Source organism: Chelon labrosus, assembly GCF_963514085.1.
Source record: "Chelon labrosus genome assembly, chromosome: 9".
In the NCBI taxonomy this organism is placed as follows: Eukaryota; Metazoa; Chordata; class Actinopteri; order Mugiliformes; family Mugilidae; genus Chelon; species Chelon labrosus.
The window spans coordinates 16,834,405-16,857,777 of NC_140359.1; the positions used below are offsets into that span (position 1 = coordinate 16,834,405).

Here is a 23,373-nt window from a genome sequence, read left to right on the forward strand (position 1 = left end):
GTTCCTCCTATCCTGTCTCTTCTCTATCTTTTCTGTCTCTACCCAGCTGGCCTTAGGCAGATGGGTCCCTCCATATGAGCTGCTAAAGGTTCCTGTTTAAAATGGAGTTTTACCTTGCCACTGTTGTCTTCATGTTTGCTCTGGGGAATTGAATTGAATAATTAGTTGAAAAATGTTCAGGTGGTTCAGGTGTTAAAAAACGCCACCACAAGAGATACTAAATTTCTGCCTAACATTTCTTTTTCTTCTTGTACTTCTTCTTCTTGTGTTTTATTCTTCTTGTTCTTGTTCTTCTTGTTCTTGTGTTCTGCTCGTTCTACTCTGACTGGAGTCGCCGTGTAACGTCGCTGTGTAACGTCGGTGTGTAACGCAATGCGGTATCCAAGCAACGGCGCACAAAAGTAAGGAGAGAGGACAGTAGTACAGAGAGAGGGGAGACCACGAGCATAATAGTTTAATAAAGTGACACATCTATAGTTTTTGGAGGGTTCGAGCGGGTACATTTTTCTGTACAAATGAAGTTTAATTGAGCTGCCTGTTTGTTTTGGTTCAGGCTGAGTTAAAAATGTATGGACGAACTCCAAGAGTAACCTTCGAGTCAGCAAGCGGTACTTCACCCACTGTTGGTCCCGGATCATACGATGTCAACCAGAGCATCTGCAAAAAATCAGGTAGCAAGACTGAGGTGGAAAACTGTGGGCTATGACAGTCTCATTTTGAATCGACAAGTTCACTTACTTTTTCCTTTTTATTTCCCAAAACCTGCTGCCAATATGTATATTTATAAAAATGTACCTTAGTTTCACTCTAGCTTGCTCGCGTTACTTGAAATAGCAAATTTTGTTTTCCTTCTGCTGTAGTAGCTTCTCATCCTGTATTATCATACTTATTGTTGTTTAATGAACAAGATATATCGCTTATGTGTTTTTTTTTCTCTCTCTCTCTTATTATTGCAGATGGCTTTGCTCCATTTCTGTCCATGACCGACAGGGAATCAATATTTACTAAATTCAATGGGAGTATACCAGGACCTGGACAGTATGACCCCCCACCCGTCAAGGTGCTGTAGATTAGAGATTAAATAAGTCAAAATAAGCCAAGTCAAGACCTGAGTGTGTTGGCTTGAAATAGCTGTATGTTCACCTGAATAAAAGGGTCTGCCACTGATGTTTTTGCCATTCCAATCTAGGAAAATGAATGGCAATTGAAGATATTTGCAAATCAAGTTTTCAAAACATACTTTCCTCTGAGCATATATGCCGTCTTATTCTCTCTTTGCTTGCTTTTCTGTCGAACATTTGTCTCTTCAGCAAAGTATCCATGGTGGCCACAGTCTCAGGAACCGCTCCAAGCGTTTCGAGGACGTGGTGTCAGACGTTCCCGGCCCCGGGGCCTACAATGTGCTGCCTGCCTCAGAAGAGAAGCTCAGGGCCATGATGGCAAATGTGGGACAGAATGGGAGGCCTGGCAGAAAAATGGTAGGCATATGGCTGATGATAAAAGGGATTTATTTTACATTTGCCCCTTTTATCTTATTGTGCCATTCGTTTAAGTTAGTTTTCGAGCGGTGTGTCTTCTATATAACGCTTCTGTATTACTGAATCAATAAGTCATCTAATATAACAAAACAAATATAGAGTTTGTACTTGTGTACCGTTGCATGTCTCCACTCACACGATCCATGCAATTAAATGCTTTTCTACTATGTATTGTAAGCTTTGAATGCAAAGTGCGCCTCAAATCCTTGTCAGCACAACACACACGCATACACAGTAACACATACATATATATATATATATATACCAGACATAACATGTATATGTGCCATTCTTTCAAACAATAGATATAAATAATGGAGCCTCCTCCATATGTAATAACTGCCAACACTTGCAGCGGATGTGCTATCAGCAGACTGCTCAACACATATCTATTGGAATTAGGGGTTGCTATTTTAAACCTGTTAAAGAAAGCACTTTGTTCCAATTTAATTCTCATGTGGATAAATGTGAAAAGAGCGATATCATGGTTGACGGTAGCTGTGTAAGGCTGAATATGCCTACTAAAATGTAATCAGAAGCAGTAAGCAGTGTCAGAGCTGGACCTCATTCCGTCTAGGGATGATCTGGTTCTTACACAGTGGTAGTAATTAAATTCTGAAGATACCAAGATGTTTAATTTGGGGTAATGTAGTCTATCCTGTTAGCCTCTAGCATTATCAGCAGTGATACTGTAGTAGTAGAAACCTTGATTTTAGTCTTGCTGTGGGTGATGATTACGTTTCCATCCCCCTTATGTCTCGGGTATACACATTATGCAATATGAGTCTGTACCGTGGTAATGCCTTTCCTCTGTTATAGTGCAGTGTCAGTGATTAAGTCACTTCTTAAAGAGAATGGAGCTGTTGAAACCAGTAGACCTTACCATAAAATAGTCTCCACAGACACACTTCCTCCGTGCTTGCTATAATAATATGAATAGCGTAAATGCACATGGGCATTACTTTCAGATGTAGAAAGTTAGTAGAGTAACTTCCTTGCATTTTCTCTGAGATGTCGCTGTTGATGTTCCATCAGCAGACACTGTGCTTTTCCACGCACTTCTTTTTCCTTATTTTTTCCCCTCAGTTTTCCATCCTTTTTTTGGCTTCTTATTTTCTGCATCTCCTCACACTTTCTCTGTCTCTGTCCCTCCCTCAGTCTCACACCATACTGGCCCCAGGCAGTGCTCAGCTGCTTTGTAATCCGGGGCATTTTTTCCATCAGAAACCCAGAGTTTTCACCTCAGTCTCCCTGCCTTTCTCCTGCTTTTTCTCTCTGCTGCAGGCTAGAAGTCTCCGACTGGTTCATCAATCCGCTATCCCATCCATTCCTTCCCCAGGCCAGGCCTATGGCTATGAGAAGGATGCCCAGGGTGAGTTTTGCAAGAACCGGCCACCTCCTAGGGACACAACCCTGGGGCCAGCCTACTACAATCCACTGCTGGTAAGGACAAATACACAAAAACACAGTCCCGTTGAAGACTCGATGTACATCCATCAGAAAGTGTAAAACGCACAGTTGTGCACGCGTGTGTGCTTTCATTAATCCATACGAGTGTGTGTCTGAGTGTACTTACTCTGCTATGAGGCGAGCTCCATTAGTGTTAGGCAGATCTAATGCACCACTGGACCCACACCCCACCTCATTCAGTTGGCCCAAAACCCATTTCCATAGCTAATGAATGCAGCTCCACTTTAAAAAAGCCACAGCGCACCAACGCTCATCCATTTTACATGCCAACAAAGAGAGCCATTAGTAATTATTCTTCAAGCTATATTACAATATTCACTTAAAATAATGCACACGCCCGCTGGTCTAGCTCTCAATTAAGTCATTTTTCATCTGTTAATGACCAGAGGAAGTCAACAGCGTCCTTGAGTGTTGGCCGAGGTTGTGTCAACACACCGGCGCAGGCACAGAGGCATGCTGTGATTTAGGGCTATCAGCAATGCATCCATCCATGGCTCCTTTTTTTTTTTCATCTCAACTTCTGTTGTTCTCCCTTTGAAAGTTCAGCCCCAGTTTCTGTCTCTCTCCTTCCCTCTGTTCATCCGTCTGACACGCTCATTTCTTTAAACTCAAACACCCCCGCCCCCACGCCCCACGCTCTGAGTGAGTTCAAGAGTGTGGAGAGGCGGAATTAAGTGGTTGTCTGAGGACGTTACTTCAAAGTGTCTGGGACAACCTTTGAATGATAAGACATGAGACAGAAATCTAAAGACCATAATTATGTTTTCTGTCTGGGTGTGATTGAGAAAAACAAAAATGTCTTAAACGGTTTTATCCGCTGACCCCAAACTTATGGTTCAAGTCTGTATTGACAAAACAATGACTTTACAACATTGACTCATACTTATTAGCACACAGATTTAGGTTATTTCTCATAAGCTGCAGTGGTAGTAGTATAGTTTGTGGCCAATACAGATGTAATACAGACTGGTTAATATGTTAACATATCTGCAGTAAGGAGCAGCTATAGTATATTTTATATGGTATCAGTTTATACTGTGTGGTATTAAAGTAGATAGATCATCATAACACAGCCAGTGATATGATGATGTAAAACCTACTGTGTTAGTATTAAGGAGACGGAACATATTAATCTGGGTAGCATTGGCACATTTGAAAGGTTAAGATTGCAGCATTTTCTTTTCTTCTAGACATTATGCAGTGCAGGATAGGACAAAACAACATAAGGTGTAAGGTTTTAGGCCACATCTTCACCACTTGATTTCTTCATTCACGTATTTTGAGGTTTTTAGCAGTAGGCAAAGTGTATATGAATAATACTCTTTCTGTTTATCGGTTAAATAGCCTACAATACTGGCTTCAGACTTCAGGAGTTAGTCAGTCTATTCAGCCTCCTGCCCACTCTCAGCCCTCCTAATGGAAACTTTTATTTCTGCTAGACTTTTTTAAATTCTCATTTGAATAAAAAAATAATCTGCCATTCCGTTTTTATCACAACTGAATGAATATGTTTATACTTACTAGCTGGGTTTTTGTTGTGCTTTTAAAAGCTCTCCTTGACATAAATAGGCAATTTATGCCTCTGAGCTCAGTGCCAGCTGCGATACCATCGCGATGCTTGTATGTGTCTGCATGCAATGCCGAACAGTTATGCTTTCCTTTTTAACTTTAAGCATCTGAACATCCTTGTTTCCTATCTCCCCCTCTCCAAACTGGATTGGCAGATCACAGGGGACACACGCTCAGATCTCGTCCTCCAGTACCGTAAAAGTTGAGAACAGAAGACAGGCGCCACATGGAGCTAGAAACTTTTGGAGATTCACTGTCAGTCCTCCCATAACCTGCCTCACAGAATAGGCGCATACTTTTAGGTCAAGAGAGAATTTAGATACAGGATGAAAGACTTTTAGTTGCTTTGATTCTTTAGTGTTTTATTCAGCCTGTTTTTATTTTAACAGGCATTTTACAAATTAAGGGACAAGCAGCAGATGTCTGTCAGTGTCTGGCGTATGAATAGAGGCAAACTGAAACTGTTAAAGCTTACTAAGAAAACTCACCTTACTCCTGTTTTTTATGTTTTTAGCATGAGAACTATAAACATACTGGAATAACATTTCATTTATGATGTCTTTATTGGAGATTTACTAATATTACATTTCAGTGCTTACCAATACACTAACTGATAATGTAAAAATCATGTAAGCATTAACTTTAACTCTACTCCCTAATGTGTAGAGACTCAATGCTGGTGCAGAAGGAGGAGGTGACCTTCTGCAAGAATTAAACTAAAGTTTAAGCTTAATATATGGAGCATTTATTATTTAGCTCATTCACAAATCACTCTTCGCAAGCATTTTAAGGCTGTGAAAAGTGTAAAACTGGCCCTGCTGGTCAAATAGGGAGCGTGAGTTGAATACTGACACAGTGATCGGAACTATAGATTATTTTTTATTAATTGTGTACTGCACCAGTGTTTTAAAAATTGCTCAGACTCCTTATATTATAGATTGTGTTGCATGTATGAAGTACAAGCAATGTTGTTGTGAGTAAATTGCAACCAAAAGCCCGTTTAACATTTTCCACTGTGGCCTCAGCACTGCTCAAAGTTCACCATTGTTTTTGAGAACGTCTTATACGGTTTAGGAGTGGACTGGCCCCTGTCTGAAAGGCTGGAGGCAAAGAAAGCCGGCTGTAAAACTTAGATAGATAGAAAGGAGGGTCTCCTCCTAGATTTCTGTCATATTGTGACATTTGGCTGAACTTCACATTTCATCCAGCCCCAACTTCACAAGCCTGGGCTTGAAGAGAAACCAGATACTTCTTGGTTCATCAGTTTATCATCCCCTTATATCATTGTCATCCAACTCTCATTTTCTGTCTCCTAATTTCTTTTTGGCCAATCTTTCCTTTCACTCACTTCTTGGTGGCTTTCTTTTTTCTCTTCTGTTCATTCCCTTCCTCCAGTCAGAAGTGAGTTCGGGAGAGAAGTATAAAGGGATTCACTTTGGCAACAAGACAGGGAGGAGAAGTGAGGCGACAGTGCAGCTGGGACCAGGTCCAGGACAATATTACACAGAGATGTGAGTATTACATACACTAATGAAGAGTCTAATGAGTACCCAAAAAAGACAAAATACAACATGCTTGCTACATCCTGTTTGTCTGCCACTAATTTAAAGGTTACAGTAGTGTTATTCAACTTGGCATTCAACAAACAAACTGTAAAAGTAGTTTTCTCTTGTATTTAGTTCCATTCAGTGAAATCCTCAGAAAGAAAAAGGTTAACATTTACTGTAAGTTCTCTGCAGGAACAGCTGAAGTTAGCAGTACCCTTCCTAAATAAGTATGTCGCATCATCTGTACTTTTAAAAAATTGGAATTTAATTAAACTTGATGGCAATGTATGCATTTGGAATATAATTTTCATACAGTCACATTTTGAAGCAGGGATAAAGAGCCAAGGGTGATAGCTAGATGAGATGCTCCGGGGCATCTAATCTCAGAAGTTCACTGCTCTTGAGCTCTTACCGAGATGTGTGCTGAATAGGAAAGCCGTTCCACCGAAGTTAAGTATTGCTTTGGTCCTTCGGCCAGGGCATTGTGTTTGACACTTTTTTAAATAGCATTTCTATTGATGGCCACGGAGTATCGGGCTTACTAATCACTGGGCACACATCCAGCTGAGCTATTCAGAAAGGAGTTGACTAACAGACAGGGTTGGGTAGTAACTGATTACATGTAATCTAGATTACGTAATCAGATTACAAAAATCAAGTAACTGTAATCAACCCAGACTACAATACAAAAATGCGTAATTAGATTACAGTTACATTGTTGGGGATTACCTGATTACATTTTATCATGCAAACAATGCAACTTTTTTATGATAGCCTAGCCAGTGTTTTCATTTGACAAGCAGCCCATTTGTTTGTTCACTAGATGTCATTATCATCCATTTGCCTGTGTAGTTTCTTGACAAGAAAAAGGTTCAAATCAAAACCCAAGATGGAGGAACCGTCAACGTCAACCAACCCAGATAGCAAAAAAACAGATTGGCAGATAGCAGACCGCTGGTGGCATGCCACTTGTGGTCCACCATCTCTTGAAATTTAACTTATCATGAATATTAAGAAAATACATGAAATGTTATTAAAGTGATGGATGAAGTATAACTGAATAAATGAAAAAGGTTTTAGACCAATAGTGACAAAATATTGGGGCATTTGACGACAACTCGCTCGCGGACCGCCAGTGAACCGATGAGCAAAACTCCAGCGGACTGCCAGGTCTATCCCCAGTGGGCTGACGGTGGTCCGCCAGCCTCTTGCTATCTGGGAATAGACCTGTTCCAGTCGGCAAAAATACGTTCAGTACTTGGCAACATCGCCACAACTTTGAATTAAAGACAGAGGAAAATAAGATTGTGTATGTCTTGTACAAGTTGTGTAAAAAGTAATCCTAAAGTAATCAGATTACGTTACATGTTTTGGGTAATCCAATAGATTACGTTACTGATTACAAAATTTGCCATGTAATCTGTAATCAGTAATCGATTACATTTCAAAGTAATCTGACCCAACCCTGCTAACAGAGGAGAAGGTTTACATGTTAACATACTTTTTACACACACGTGAAGGCAGGCATTTACACACCAACACAGACATGTCTGTGATACGCAGAGAATCGTTTAAAATTGGCTCAAAATGTCAGTTTTTACTCCTGGTACATGTGTTTCAGATTTCATGATGAGAAGAAGACTTTTTTCTGTACTGTACTATTCTTTCTTTCTCCGGTCCTCTGCTCCCATCTATTATTGCTTTGTTTATCTCTTCCTATTTATTTTTCCATTACACATCTCTCTTCACCTCTCATTCAATATATTTTATCTCACCACTTCTGCTGTCTCCTATGGTGTACGTTTTTTTAAACACTCCTCTCTCTCTCTCTCTATTGTTATCTCTTGCGTTTGTTTGTCTGTGTTGTCTATTTTGAAAGACACTGCCATTGCCTCTTTCTGTCTCAGACTCCCAGAAACACACTACGCGAATGTGAACCTTCAAAAGGAACAGAAAGGCAAAGCTGAGCTTATCATCCCTCGCTACCACGAACTGGTGCCCAAGCAAGAAGAAAAGAAGGCGAGTATGTGCTTGTGTCAGTGGGTGTCTGTGTGCATGGGATGCTGTACATAATAGTTTGATCAGTGATGATAGGTTGAAAGGACGGGGATCAATGTCAGCTTCGCACCTGGGGGCGGGGGTATCCCTTTAAAGTGAGCCAAAGTAACTCCCTGAACGGCGAGGAAAGTTAATATGCAGAACGTGTTAGCAAACATCCAGGAGGCACAGAGCAACATTCATTCAGCATTCACTTCGTTTTAGCTCTGTTGCTGGTCTCCACCAGCTCTTGAGGAAATAGCTGTCACTGTGTTCTCCAGTGAGTTCCTAGCAGTGCTTGGTTCATCAGAGCTTTTCTATTACAACCAGAACAGTCAAGGTAAAGTCCATAAAAACCAAAACAATCAGGTGAAAGACACTAAAATGCTCCGTATAGCTCAGAGAAACTTTACAGGTTGTCACTGTGTGTTTGTCACCGCTTTTCCATATTACGTCTGGTTATCTAGTCCACTGAAAGACAGGTTCTGGGTATACCAAATAAGGCTGTTGCAGGAACCCCTCCCCCGAGAGAGTACTGAATTATGGAAAGTTGTGTTTTGTAAACTATAAATTCAACTTTTGAAAGAAGAACTCTGTGTTCTTTCAAATATTAAACAGCTGTGCTTCCCAATAAACATTGCACGCATAAGTATAACTCTATACTCACATAAATTATTTGAGCAGCAACTATTTTCACATTTTGTTTTTTTTTGTGATGGCAAATGGCATTACCTACTATTTTGCACATCAAGCACCCAAGAGGGTCTCCAGTGCTAACCACTACGTCATCCCGGCGCTTTGGTATGCTTACATATAACATTATAATGTTTAGTTTTATTTGTCTTGGTGTCTTGTGTGAGCAAGAGATGTAGGTCAGTAAGAGAAATGATAGCCCCGTGTTTTCCCCACAGCAAATAAATTGTTAACCCGTGGGAGACACTGAATCATAAAAAATGATCCACTGCTTCTGCCTACAGTTTCTGAATTCTCTGACCTTCAGATTTGAACGCGGCCTCCCCGTGGTAGCATGTAAGATAATGTTGTTGTAACTTCACTACCTCATGTGTTGTGGCTTCTTTAAGCAATTAGACCAGCTACATTTCCTAATCAGTTAAAGAACTTATGCCTTTTCTTCTCTGCACTTTAAAGATCACTCCTTACCACAAAGGTATTTGAAAACTGCTGATTCAAAATGAGTCACATTAGAGCATGTTGTTGTAAAATGAGCGCAGAGTACTGTAATGTATTCTGAATTCAAACAGACAAGTGTAGATGAAAGCGTTCAACCCCCATTCCCCTCTCCAGTTCTGACACACCAGTTCATCTTGATGCCCATAGAGGGCAGTAAAACATCAGCTTTAATCACAAGCTGATACCGACACACACATCCAAACACACAGTGGTGCACTGGAGCTGGATGAGTGGAGCGAAGATACTCACCTGCATATGAACTTGACTGTGCTGCCAGAGTAATGCTTTGTGATGCCTTATTTCACTGATCGGTGGGTAAGAGTGGGTGAGGCAGAGTCAGAAAAATGTGGGACTGGATTTGATAAATAAAAAAATATAAACGTATCTTTTTTTCTTGCCAAGGCACTTTCACATTTTTCTTCCCTGTTTTAGATCTTACTTCACTTTTTTTGTGCATTATCCATTATACATGACATTTTAGTTCATGTGTTCTACCTCTCTTTGCATAATATACTGTATATCACTGCTAAAATGTGCAAAATATTTTCTAACATCGTATAATTTATCCTGTGACTTTGCCTTCTGTGGAACCTTTTTTAGTGGACTGCTACTATGATGGGGCTGCACCTCCATCCGTCATCATTAGCACCTGGCACCTCAACACACATGTTCTCCTACACATAACAGTCCCTGACCAGATGGGTCATTTCCCACAGTGGGGACACTCAGGACAAACACCTTTACAGACAGTCTGCCTGTAATGGCTCGGGGCTCCTTGTGTCCCATTGAGTTTAACGGTCTGTGTGTACATGCAGGACTTCCCCATTAAATAGACATTCTGACATGACACGGAAACCACTTTAACAAACCATTATTGTGTGGATCTCTGTAAACTTAAGCAAAACAGAAGGTTATCATGTATGATGTATTTGTGTTGCTGCACATGTTATTTATAGAAAAGGGGAAGCAGCACAGCTCCCAGGGGGAAAAATGAAGGAGGAAAAACAACATGGCACAGCACAACATATGGAATTACAGGTTACATAATACATATTGGTTGCACAATATGTTTATTTAAATGATTTTAGTTGTAATATACATACAAACAAGGGATCATTGTGTTTCAGAAGTATTGTCATGGCCCGTGGTTGTAATTGGCTCCTAGTAAATCTGTGGGGAAAACATAAAATTGATGAAAAATTGAAAATTGAAAATGATGTTACACAAAAAATCTGAACAACTGTATTCAAACAGACACCTTTCCACTGAAGTTACACATCACAGCACACACCTTGTTTTATTTTACCCCTTTTCTTAAAGTATTCTATTCGTCTAACTTAAATGTAACAAACAGTTTGGGGACATTTTTTTTTTACCTGCAGTAATAAATCTTTTCGACATATTCACAAACTTTAATTACAGTACTGAATGGTGAAAGACAGTCTCTAGCTCTAAATCTTGTTGACCCTTATTTGAGTCCTTATATTTGCACAGTGCAGTGATAGAGTGAAATCTACTAAGCCTGTAGATTTATTTATGTATCCTCACGGGTGATGAAATGTGAGTAATGAACCCGTTCAGGGATTTCTTGCTGCATCCACAGGCTCGTGTTAAGAGCTTGCCGAATGAGTGTCCTTAACATTTCAGTAGGTGGTGAAAAACAAAATATATGTGACGCCAAGTTGTTCCAGTACAAGGTCGAAAATGACCGAAACAAGGACGCCTGCTGTCTTTTTCAAATGTCTTTATACTAGCAAACTATATAGTAAAGCAGCCACTAAGAATGAATTTAAGGATAAACTATGCACCAACATACTGTATGCGATATACCTGATTCTGAGGCCAAGAAATAGGTTTCTTGAGAAAGGGCACTGTAGTCAATGTTCATGAATAAAGACTTGTCCCAAGGAACGGGGAAGACATATTGTCCTGAAATTCACTGCACAGTGCTAACAGTCACCACAGAAATCCATGCTGTTTTACTGCAGATCTAGTTAAATCACCTCGGGCTCTGAAACCTTGTGGTTTTACCACAAATACAAAAATGTCCTGGCTCCGCATTAGGGAATGTGGAAATGTGCTCGAGTGTGAGAAAGTGTGTGTGTGTTTCCTTTCCTCTCAGTGTCAGCATCTCTGGAAGTGTGGAGTCTAGTGCTGTTAGCTGGTTTGCTAGTTTCAACAATTACTGCAATTACTGAAAGTAGTCTTGAGTCTTGAGCATGCACATGACATAGCTGTCTCAATAAGATGCACAAACACACAACACATTGAGCTTAGTTTTTCTTCCAGTGTCTTTTTTTTTTATCATAAATTACTTAACTGCAGAGGAGCAAAGAAAGAACAGAGGCTTTCTTTGCTCCTTCTGTTTGTTAAAGCGTGTTAGTCAGCCATTGTGTCCTTTTTTTCACTTCTTATAGTTCATCTTAACAATACCTAAACCTCTTCTCCTCAACCTCAACTTTCTGCCCTTTTCTTATCTTTGCTTTCAGTATTTTTTCCCCTCGCTCAGACTTTCTTTTTTTCTTATCATCTATACAGCTGTTTGAAATTGTGAGCCTAAACATGTACAGTAAACGCATCCCAATATAAAACTCCTCTTTGATTTACTGTATATCCTTTCTCTTTCTTATCAGGGAGTTCCTGGTCCAGGCCAGTACCACATCAGAAGTCAGTTTGAGAAGCCTGTCAAGTCCAGTGGCAACCTGCCAAAGTCCACTTGCGCCTTCCTCTCACAAACTCAGGTACAGCTCTGTGTGCAGCCTTGTTTTGCACTTTGGAGTGAATGAGGTTGTACACTGCAGATTCTGTAGCAGTGCTTTTGTCCTCCTGTGTCGATTTCAATTCTATGTTTTTTTTCCCCCTTCCTATTGCATCCAGTCGTTGTCTGCTCACATTCATTAGTGTCTGACTCTACAACAACAGCAATTTAAAAAGAATGAGACACATTGCTTTTGTCAATAATCATTTTAGTCATGCTGCACAAGGTCTAACTGTATGATGGTATTCGTCAGTACAATGTTGGCAACCTAAAAATCCTCTGTTATTTAGACTGGGTTGGTCGAGTGTCACATTCTGCCAGAAAATACTGTGGATTTTGCAGCACTGTCATTACTATGATTAACACGCATACACGTTTTGGTTTTATCACACGCACAAGAAAGATCTATTTCCCAACGTTTAAGTCCATGGTCCTTAAACGTTTATGAGTGGTGGTTTAGAGTTGACAGCGCATGACATACATCAGCAAGACAAAACAATGTTCTCTAAACCGAAATGCGTGGGCTGTCTGAACCAGGTAGAGACTGAGGTAGAAAAATTGGTACCAAAAAAACAAGGGTGTTGCTTCTGTGATTAGGAACGGATTTGGCTATAAATCATCTGACACGGAAGAGCAAATGGGCTGAAGGGAGCTGTGTCTGCAGGAAACATTGTAAGAAACTGTTGTGTAGGGCGACAGTGGCTCAAACAGTGCACTTTACGGAATAAAGAAGAGGCCAGGTACAATGAAATAATTTTCGGGTCATATTAACCCACCACTTATATAATCCCAATAGCACCGCACAATGCTACACTATATAGAGCTTTTAGTGTAGTTTTTCTTTTCCCAAACAAAACTCATAGCGTCTGCTCTGCTGATCCAGTACCATTCAGGAAAAACTACTGATCGAACTTCTATACTTTGTTCATTACTCTACATAACACCCTATGCACAGAGAAAACCATCAGACCACGCGGAAATGATTTCTTAGACATGATCTACAGGAGACAAATATATTCAATTTACAGTTTCTCAAAGGAGGCTGGATTTTAATATGAAATACTTAAGATCAGTTTCAGATCCACTACACTGATCCGTTCTTGGCTTCTTTAATTGATTTGCAGGGTTTGGAGGATTTCTTCAGATGGCGGCAAAGATGAGTTTATTAAGAGGCTCAGAGGAGGAAAGATGAAGGATGAGAAAATGTGTAGTTTTACACTTCAGGAATAGCTCTCCTCTCTCCCTCTGGGGCAGTGGCCCGCAGATTCACTCCTGTGAAACTCTGACTGATGTTTTAATTATCGCTGCGACACACACACACGTAGGCATACCCACAGTGCGTTAGCATATGCACACTCACACACTCACAATCACAAATTCAGACATATTTGTGTGTGAATTTTAGCTGCAGGCAGATGTAGACCCAAGACAGGTTCACAAGTAGTTTTGACATGCAGGCAAATTTACCCCCACTTTTTTTCTGTGTGTACCACACACACACACACAAAGATTCCCTAAAATTAACTTTATGAAACTTGGAATATAAAATACTGTTCTTGTTTCCTGGTGAGAACAACCAATGCAAGATTCTGGAGTTTATTTGATGTGTGTGTTCATGTGTGTGTGTGTGTGTGTGTCAGAGTTTGCTCTGACCTAATTTCCCTGGCCACATGCTGTGTAAGTGCGTCGACCCTGTGATGTCGTCACTGACAGCCACCAAGGAATGTGTGTGTGTGTGCGCGCGTGCGTATCGCGAGTAATCTCCTCTGCAGAACTAAGAGCGACAGTTTTCTTAGATCTTCGTCTCCCTGTGAGTCCAGTTCCATCTGACACTGTTATCCTGTGGAGGGATGTAGAGGAAATGAGGGAAGGAGGCAGAGAAGGAAGGAGGGAGGGAGGGGAAGATAAGCGGAACAGTTGGAATCTTCCACTTCTCACCTCTCCTCCTTCCTTTGGCTTTCCAATTTCCCAATATCAAAGCATCAGTCCAACCCTTTGTGAGAACATGCCTTTTCCTCCGTTTCCCTTTCTCTCGCTCATCTACTCGCCCTCTTTTTCCCTTTATTGTGGATTCTTGAGCTCACAACACTTCCTTCCTTTGTTCTTATTCCTTCTCCTTATTTGTTCCCACATTTTTTCTACACTCCATCCCTTCCCTTCGTTTCTTGTTGTCCACACAGTTCCTGGAGACCATTTTCTCTCTTGGTTTGTCTCTTGTAGGTTAAAACAAGCATTGTATTTTGTTATTTGAGAGTAGAAAATACAATTATAGTATATAATATTCAGTGCTCTGACATATTGAGAATGCAGAGAAGATTCAGTAACATCAAATACAATACAAACAGAAAACATGTTAGGTAAATTGTGATGATGATGATATATGTGAGAGTGTCTGTCCAGGTCATCGTATATCCAAAAACAAATGAAGCTAAAAACAAGACAATTGGACTTGATGGCTTTACAAATACTTTCACCTTGTCCACACCTTGACTCTGACCAGTTACAAGTAAGTATCTGGTCATTAACAGACTGTAAATAAATAAATCAGCAATGACATCGTGACCTACTAAACATGAGGGCTTGAGTACAACGCTAGACAAATTGAACATCATGTTACACTATTTATGAGATCTCGCCAAAAGGATGCAATTGAGGTAAACATTCGTTGTTGACTGAATACCATCTTCAGACTTATTCTTTAGGGAATTTTTAGTCATGCAAATTTGACTGCCGGAGCTTTCGTTTTGTACCGTCTGAACAGACTTTAGATTGTAGCCTGGTGACACGATGACAGTGAAGTCTCTGGATGATGTTAAAATTTATCAGGAACTTTTATCCATCGTCTCCAGTTTCCCTCCTTTTTCTTTTTTTACGTATGACATGTTTACATTCGCCATAGACTCTTTATACTGTCTATTATATGCACATATAGTCTCTTAATGATGATATCATGTGGTCAATGCCCAAACACAAAGAAACTGGAGTCACACAGCTTCAGGATGAGCGTACATTTTTTTCATCCATCTGTAGAGATGCATCTCTGCCTTTTTTTGTGCAGCCCAGGGGTGACTGGTGTTTTGTTTTCCTTTGGTGCCAGAAGTACATACGAGCAATTAAACCACCACAATAGTGCCTTCTATCTGTGGCCTCATTATTCCACTTTAACAGTTGTTAAGACCTTATGTCGCTGAACTCACACAGTGAAAAATTACCCTTGCATTCTGGCTTTGGTTGTGATTTTCAACAGTATTCCTCTGCCATTTCTTATCATATGTGTTTGAAAGTAGAACAACAGGAAGCAGAACAAAGAGTAACTTACCCTTTAGCATCCATGTGAAGTGCCAGCAAACCTCAGTGTGTCAGTTCAAGAAAGAAAATGTGCCCATTAATAAGACTTTACCAAAGCCAGTGGGGCAGAACGGGATTGACAGATGGCCACAAACCCCAACGCCACAACAGACTTTGAAATATAACATGGTTTGGCCTCGGAACAGCTCGTCTTGTGATTCCTGCTCGTCTCCTTTCTTCTCTCAAATAGTCACTCAGTCTCCTGCCCAAACGCTTTGTTTCTCTGTCATTTTCCCCTCCTCTCAATTTCCTCCTAAAGCCATACCTCTTCTCTTTTCCTCTCATTTCTTCTGTTGCCTAAAAGCTCGATAACTCCACTGTGCATTACTAACACAATATTCATTACCCCACAACTAATTTTCCATAGGCTGCATCCTGATTAAATGGAAAGTGAAAATCAATGGTTGGCATGCTTCCAACATATATGTTATAGTTAAAGCCATTCTTTTAGATGAACATAATCTTGGGGAGCTGGCTCAGTGTGTGAGTGGTCTTGTTTTCATTAAGTTGTGGGGCGGTGGATTTTTTTCATGGAATACTATACTATGTGGGTATGTTTTGATGTTGTGGGTGTATTTTGGCTGAACCTCACTACATTTTGAGGGTTAAAACCTGTTAGGACTTTAGGTTAAAGGTTACGATTAGGGTATTGTAAGAGGCATCATGTCAATGGAAGGTTGTCACAAAGATACACAACAAAAGTTGTGTGTGTGTAGGCATTACACTGGTAATGTGGTTTTACTGCCATTCGAAGGAATCAAATTCTTTTTATCCGTCCATTGTGTTCACTAACAACCTGCTGAATGCTTTTGTCAGGAGAGGCTGAAGAGACCTTTAAAGTAACACAGAAGCACAGTTCGCCTTCAGTAATTTTGACTGAGAAGACAACTTCTCAACTTCGGCCCCTTGATTGCTTTTCTCTTTTTATAATAGGCAATCAGATGAACACATTTGTACCCTGGAAGTGCAGCTGCCAAGCAGTTCCAGTGCTGAATCAGCTCTAATATCAGCAAAATGGTCAAAGAGCATTACATACCTCATTGTGTGCATCATTATGTTTGCAATGAAGTTGCTGTCTGCCCCATCTTTCTGTCAACCTCACCACTCTGTTCTATCATTCTACGCAGATGTTTTGTTCTTTTCAAAGTAGGAGTATGGTTTCATAGATAGCAGTGTCCTGATGGTATATCTAAATAATTATTAGACTGATTGTCATGAAATGTTAAGGTTACAATTTTAATATGTCCAGTTCTTTGCTTTAGGTCCAAATATGTTGTACAAGAGACGCTGAATCATTATCACTCATCTTAATTCCCTGTTGTGCTATAATTGAAAGTACCTTTGCATCGTTCCAATGCTAACAAAAGTGCATCTTATTTGTAACAACTTTAAACCATTTCCCTCAGTATAATACTGTAAATTGCAAAACATAGCCTTTATTTGGAATACTGACGGGCGTTATTAAAATTCGTCTTCAGTGTTCGTGCAGCGTTACCATGGAAATCATACCCTTCATCCCAATTGACCTGGACCAAGCACAGCTGTGAGAAAATAAAGACAGATCAAAAGTTGAGTCTGTGGATAATGCGGACATTCACAGCTGGATTTGTTTTTATGTTCCAGATGGGCGATGGGTTGAGAAAACCGTGCTGATCTATGTTTGATTAATGGAAAGTGCTATTCATCATTGTATAGCAAAATGTATGGTACCAGTGTATGGTAGAGACCTCACCTTATGTTTCTGTCCGTTATCTATTCCCTTTCATCTCTTTCCATTAGAGGTTTGGTCTTGTGAAAGAAAAGTCACCACCAGTCGGTACGTATAATGACCCACGCTGTGCGCTGGAGCTGCTGAAGAGGGCCAAAGAAGTGAAGAAAAGCCCATTTGGCATCAGTGCAGCACGCTTCCCCTCTAACCGCAAAAAAGTCTCCACACCAGGTCAGTGCGTACGCAGTTGTGTGCGTGCACACATATGTGCATCCTCTCTACTTTATGCTCTGTCCAATTTGGATGCTGTTCAAAGTGATTTTGCTCTTTGATCCACGCAGTTATATTTTACAAGTGCTATCCAGTTTTCTCTTTTGCAGAGACGTAGCATTCATCTGTTTAGACAAAAGGCTGAAAATGTTGCTGCTTTGCACACGTTTCTTTAATAGATTTCTTAACATGGATCCGAGTGAATTATTTTCTGATGCTTGTCTCTTAATATCCATTCGATCTCAAACCTCACTGACACCTGATTTTTTGTATAATATAACAAACCATGTTTTGTAAAAGGTCAGATTTTAACCTGACATATCCATTATATTAAATCTAACTCGAAATAATTAGGCCCAGTGTACTATGCAGCATGTATTAGCATTTTGAAAGGACATGAGAGGGAATTGTCTTGTGCAGCAGTGTGTGTTTGTGTGTCCCATGAGTGAACCCTTACGTTGTTGTAGCATGAGTCATTTCCTATATGTGGTTTTGCATTAAGCCTTTGAAATACAATACAAATGATATTAAAACTTAATGTGTTTTGTATAGGGGAGACTGTCCACTAGTGGCATGTGACTGATTGTAACGACCTCACTTTAATTTTGTTATAACAGTACATACTGTACAGATGATGCACTTTTGTGTTCAGTTTTTTTTTTTTTTGTACAAAGAACTTGCTTTACATCTTATTTTTGGTTTTGCCAGAAAAAAACTTTTCATTTGTGTTTCCTTTGATATTGGTGACCTTCTTTGAGTACATTCTGCAGAAAAAGAGGTGTGAAACTGATGAAAAGGTTTTATTCAGTGATTGTGAGATTTTTGTTAAGTTACTGTATGCCATTGTATTATAAGAATGGGAAAATCTTTCTTATTTTTCTTCTGAAACAGGTGTTCACACGGGTTTATAAAGAACGAATAGCAACTGGTTTGATGAAATTATGAATGTCCTTGCAATTTATTATGCTAAAATTAAAAAACAAAAAACAAACTTACAATAAGGAATATGCAACTTTAGGGTTTAGGATCAGGAAAATTCACTGTTACTCGCAATTTGAATTTGCAACAGTTTGTATGACGCTGGAGAAACGATCCGACGGCAAATATTCTGCTCTTCTCCGATCATCTGATAACAGTTCAGGGCAGAAATTTTGACCCCTGACTGCTCAGTAGATTTTATTGTTGTGTTTTCCTGCAAATGTGTTCAGTTTGTTGCAATAGTGGTGACAGGTAATTTAATTAATTTAATTTTAAAATAAAACGTACAAGACTGTAATGTCAGAATAATGTTAAGACTCAGACAACTATGAAAATTCACCGTGACGTATCACGACTGGTATTCCGATTCCTAGTCAAAGATTTCAAACCCTATGCCTTGTTGCTCTGTTTAAAAGAGCCACTACTTAGTTGAGAGCACTCCTGAACTAAAGGGAAGAATCAAGGGGGAAATTAAGATTGGTCTTTACACCATCTTATCTCAGGTCAGTGAAAAGAAGAAATTTGTGAACTTGTCTGTGCTCTGTCCAGGTCCAGGTTCCTACAATGTGTTTGAGCGAGGTTTAGCCCGTGAGAGCTTTAAAAAGGCATTTTTAGGGCAAACCAGGAAGGGAGGCTTTGGCTCCACCGTACAACGCAACATTTTCGACAACAAGGGATCAATAGATGCCCCAAGTCCAGGACAGTATGAGGTAGGAAGATCCGTCAATAGTTAATTAATGAATTTTCTTTCTTAAGATGTGTAGTACTGAGGTTTCACTTAAAAGTTTACTAAAACGTTTACTTGAGCGGTACATAAAACTTCCATATCCTTATCACAGCATGTGCGTGTGACTGTTGTATGTTTTTGTTCCAGAGTGAAAAGAAGACAGAGGAGAGCTACGAAAAGCAGCCCACAGCAGTTTTCAAGTCAGCAACAGAACGTCTGGTCTTGCCACTGCTGGCTAAAGTAAGTCTCTTTTTGTCTACCTTCCGTCTTCTTTTCCCCAGTTTCTCCCACAGCTGTCTTTGTCTGACTCTTTCTCATCCAGACACCAAGTTTGTGTTGCAAATCTTCTCAGACCTACTTAACTGAAGAGTCTGAGCTCAAGTAAAACAGTTTCACATGCCAAGTTTTTACTTTCTTAAATGGGCCATCACAGTGGTTAATTTTCTCTGACTGCTTTATTTCTATTTTTTTCCTTCCCCAATCCCTTTTCATCCAGAAAACAGGTCACTTCTGTAACAATTGCTTTCTTGTACCATTTCTTGTGATGTTCCTCATTCCTCTGCCGTGCACTGTTCTGACTTTATACTTCTCAAACTTACATATAATATCTTTACATACCTGACTCTTTAGACCCTTTAGTATTAAGTTAATTCTATTTCACAGTTACTTTCCTTTATTGTTGTGGGCAAAATGGTTTGAGTATGACCCACAACTTTAATAATTATGATTTCAAGTGCATTCAGTATTGAATGCGTTAATGTAATTGCTGCAATTCAGACATTTTTTATTTCTCATATTTTTGTATTGGAGTAGCCACTGGGCATCTTAAAGCAATGTCACACAAGTGCAGAGACGCATTTATCTAAACCCCAGGAAAAGGTTTCATTAAACTGTGTCATTTAAAAGTCCCCCTCTGAAGTCTCCCTCTGGTAATGTGTGAAAGTAAAAAGAAACAGCAGTATTAATCAAGTCGTCACAAGTCTATTCATCTATTAGATCTTCAAAAATCCAAAAATCATATCCTGCTGCTTGACTGAATTTGTTACAGCCTTGATCAAATGAACACTGAACACAGTGTAAATGATTTTATGATTGCATCCATTTGTATTTGTAGCAAAAACATACTTTTGCTAAAACCTGTGTCCATAGAATTCAACATTAAATTACTGTAGCGTTATGTTTCCAACACATTTGATTGTAATTTGAACAAATACATCATAAACAAGAGACAAAATAGTGAGAGATGGATTTCTTTGCCCTGTACGACACAGGGTGGTGTTTACTTGCTTATAACTAATGTGCTAATGAAGACGAACAGAGAGAAGCAGCTGTGAAGATGTGAAGGTTAGCAACGAAATATATCTTACTCTAGTACTGGAAAAAAAACTAAAAAATGTTCCAGGAGAAAATAATGTGACTTCCTGCTAGAACATTTAAATATTCAAAATACACAGCTTGTATTTTCAAGTACACTTCTGGATACCAGCTGGTGTTTACTCTGATTAACTCTAAAGGTTAGAAGTGTTATCTGCATCTTGAGGCAAAGGTCTCCAGAACTGATCTTAATGTTCCAAACTATGCCGTTTAAAAGGTAATTTGGCAGCACAGAATAGTAGATGCATAAAGAGTATTTTGTAATATATGGCGTTTACAGATATGCTCTTAAACCTCCCGGCACAGGCCTCAATCAATATCAGACATGTTCACTTTCTCAATACCCAATGAGAGAAGCTAGTCTACAAAGAACCAGAGCAGCTGATGTTGTTGTCAAGCAATGGTAAACATACTAGCGCTTGATTAGAGAGAAGAATGATTTTAAAACTCCTGTAGTGTGAGCCATGCTTACCTCAACATTGTTGAGTCTATTTTTACATGATATTTACAGTTACGCTCCAAAAAAATGATTATTTTTTCGAGAATGCATTGACATCCACGGTACTGACTTGCTCAAGATACAGTTTTCTGCTTGTTCTGGCCTGTATTTTGAACATTTGTGATGCTGCCTCTCAACTTTTTCTATTGTGTGTCCGCGCCTGTGTTGAGACTAACTCATGGCACAGTGAGGAGTCAGAGCAACTGACAGCGCACAGCTTTTCCTCACAGTGGGAATTTGTCAGACATTTTTTCCAAATGGTTTGAATGGTCAGGACTGGAAGTTAATTTATTATTTTCAGTCTAAGTTGGACTTTGGATGGATTTATTTCATGCAGGAATATGCATTTTATGCAACTACACATGCAAATAAGTCTTCTTTCATTATCTCAGTGTGCTCTCACGTGTAACACCACATACTGTATACATAAACAAACATCATCCATCTCCAAGACAAACCTAGGAGGAGAAATGAGGTTGCTACTTTTCCCTATGTGATTTTTACCCTTTGTAGTCCAGTATTGAATGACTATGAGAAATGTTACTATTTACTGTTAATTAATAAAAAGCACATCTGTGGAAATAGCGTTTCAAAAGTAAAAGTACTCTTAATTCTCATTCAGGCCCCGCTGTTTTCAGTCCTCAATCTCGGGACACATACAGTAGCCCTGCTGGGTTTCATTCTTGCTGTCTACTCAGGGAGTAATTTACACCCTGGACATCAAGTTAATGCAATTACCTACCTGGTAGGACATAAAATCAGCAGGACTCTGGGTACAGAGGAGCAGGATTTGAAACTGCTGCTGCACTGTATGAGCAGTGAAGCCTGAGAAGTCTACATGCGCTGCACATGAAAATCCTCAAATGCATCTCCATTAGTAACTGCGCATACTCGTGTTATACATCAACAATCTCCACAGGGAAATTCTATTGCTTTCCTGTGTAGTGAGATCACAGATCATGGTCAGCTTCATCTGGGCTTAGTATGTTCACTTAACTCCTTTTTACTCCCTGCTGTGCGCTGTTTTTTCTTGTGGTACTGTATGTCTCTAAGATGGTACCTGGCATCTGTTACAGTTTTTATTCCCACAGTAATTTCTGTGGCAGTTTTAGTAAACGTTGTCTCCACGTGATTAAGTGGTGTATATGTCAACATTTACGTTCTGTTGTTTATGCATTCAGATAATGTGGATCAGTCGCATTTTATTGCATATCACAAATGAACCCAAGTGAGTGTGATGAGACTAATTAGAGAGTGATCTATTGAGCACTGAGGTGCTGATCGCCTATTTAATAGTCTCTTCCTCATATTACTGTCTGCAGTGTTTGCCATTTTCTATGAATGTGGCTCAGTGTAGCTTTCTGTTAAGCAGCAGTATACTGTGTTGATGGTTGATCTGGCTCACCTTATGTTGCTATATCGCAATTCCAACACTGAAAATCTTGACAGTCATAATGTCAGCGTGTTGAGATTTGTCATGCACTAAAAGTTATGGATATGGCTATTGGAGGGCTGCAAATTAATGTAACCAGCAGGAGAATTTCATTACATGCCGGACACATGGAGTGATTAAACATTTAACAATTGTTTGAACTTGGTTTAAATCCCAGTAGCAGTTACCCCAGCCTGTGTTCCAACAACCTGTTTGCAGGTGGGGAGTCGCTGATGTCGAGGTGAAAAGAAGCGGCCGGTGGCTCCGTATGTCATGGAGGTAGCATACGTCTGTCTGCGGCCTTCTTCAGGCAAACTTTAGAATTACCAGGGGCAAGAACTGCAGTAGGGCGGTACAGTGGTTTGGTGGTTAGCACTGATGCCTCACAGCGAGGAGGTTATGGGTTCGATTGCCTTTCTGCGGGGAGTTTGCATGTTCTCCCTGTGTCTGCGTGGGTTCTCTCCAGGTACTCCGGCTTCCTCCCACTGTCCACATGCTCATTAGGTTAATTGGTGATTCTAAATTGGACGTGGGTGTGCATTTGAGTGTGAATGGTTGTCTGTCCGTCTGAGAGAACAAGAAAGCAAGAGGAAGAATAATTGCATATTTGACTGTAGCGTCACAATATTACCTCTGATTTTTACGCTGCACACATTTTTTCCCCCATGGTAGAATGTTTGAGTGCTTTGTGCAGAAGATCTGAAGCCTTGTGCAATGGCTCCACACAGAGCCTCCTTTATGACCAGTTAATGAAAAATCACCTGGGGACATCTTAGCTGTAACAGTTAGCCACATGCTGCGCTGTATCCGAGGCTGTATCCCTGGCAACGGCGCCCTGCTGGGACAGATATTAAAAGAGTCTAATCAGGAAATAATCCCGATCATGAGAAGAGAGTTAGACAAGAAAGAACAAACAAAAGAAGAAAG

General features: G+C 39.9%; 1 protein-coding gene across 1 annotated transcript in view; it reads left to right on the forward strand.

The window, feature by feature from the left end:
- Window positions 1-211: 211 nt before the first annotated feature.
- stpg2 (sperm-tail PG-rich repeat containing 2) overlaps window positions 212-23,373 on the forward strand; it is a gene marked incomplete at its 3' end in the record, with an annotated part of 48,477 nt that continues 25,315 nt past the window's right edge. The window contains exons 1-10 of the mRNA XM_084551776.1: window positions 212-671; window positions 957-1,060; window positions 1,311-1,478; window positions 2,823-2,981; window positions 5,973-6,088; window positions 8,032-8,143; window positions 11,986-12,093; window positions 17,238-17,397; window positions 18,964-19,124; window positions 19,289-19,381. Coding sequence (XP_084407902.1) covers window positions 566-671; window positions 957-1,060; window positions 1,311-1,478; window positions 2,823-2,981; window positions 5,973-6,088; window positions 8,032-8,143; window positions 11,986-12,093; window positions 17,238-17,397; window positions 18,964-19,124; window positions 19,289-19,381 — 1,287 coding nt within the window. The 5' untranslated portion in view covers window positions 212-565. The remainder of the gene's footprint in view (window positions 672-956; window positions 1,061-1,310; window positions 1,479-2,822; window positions 2,982-5,972; window positions 6,089-8,031; window positions 8,144-11,985; window positions 12,094-17,237; window positions 17,398-18,963; window positions 19,125-19,288; window positions 19,382-23,373) is intronic.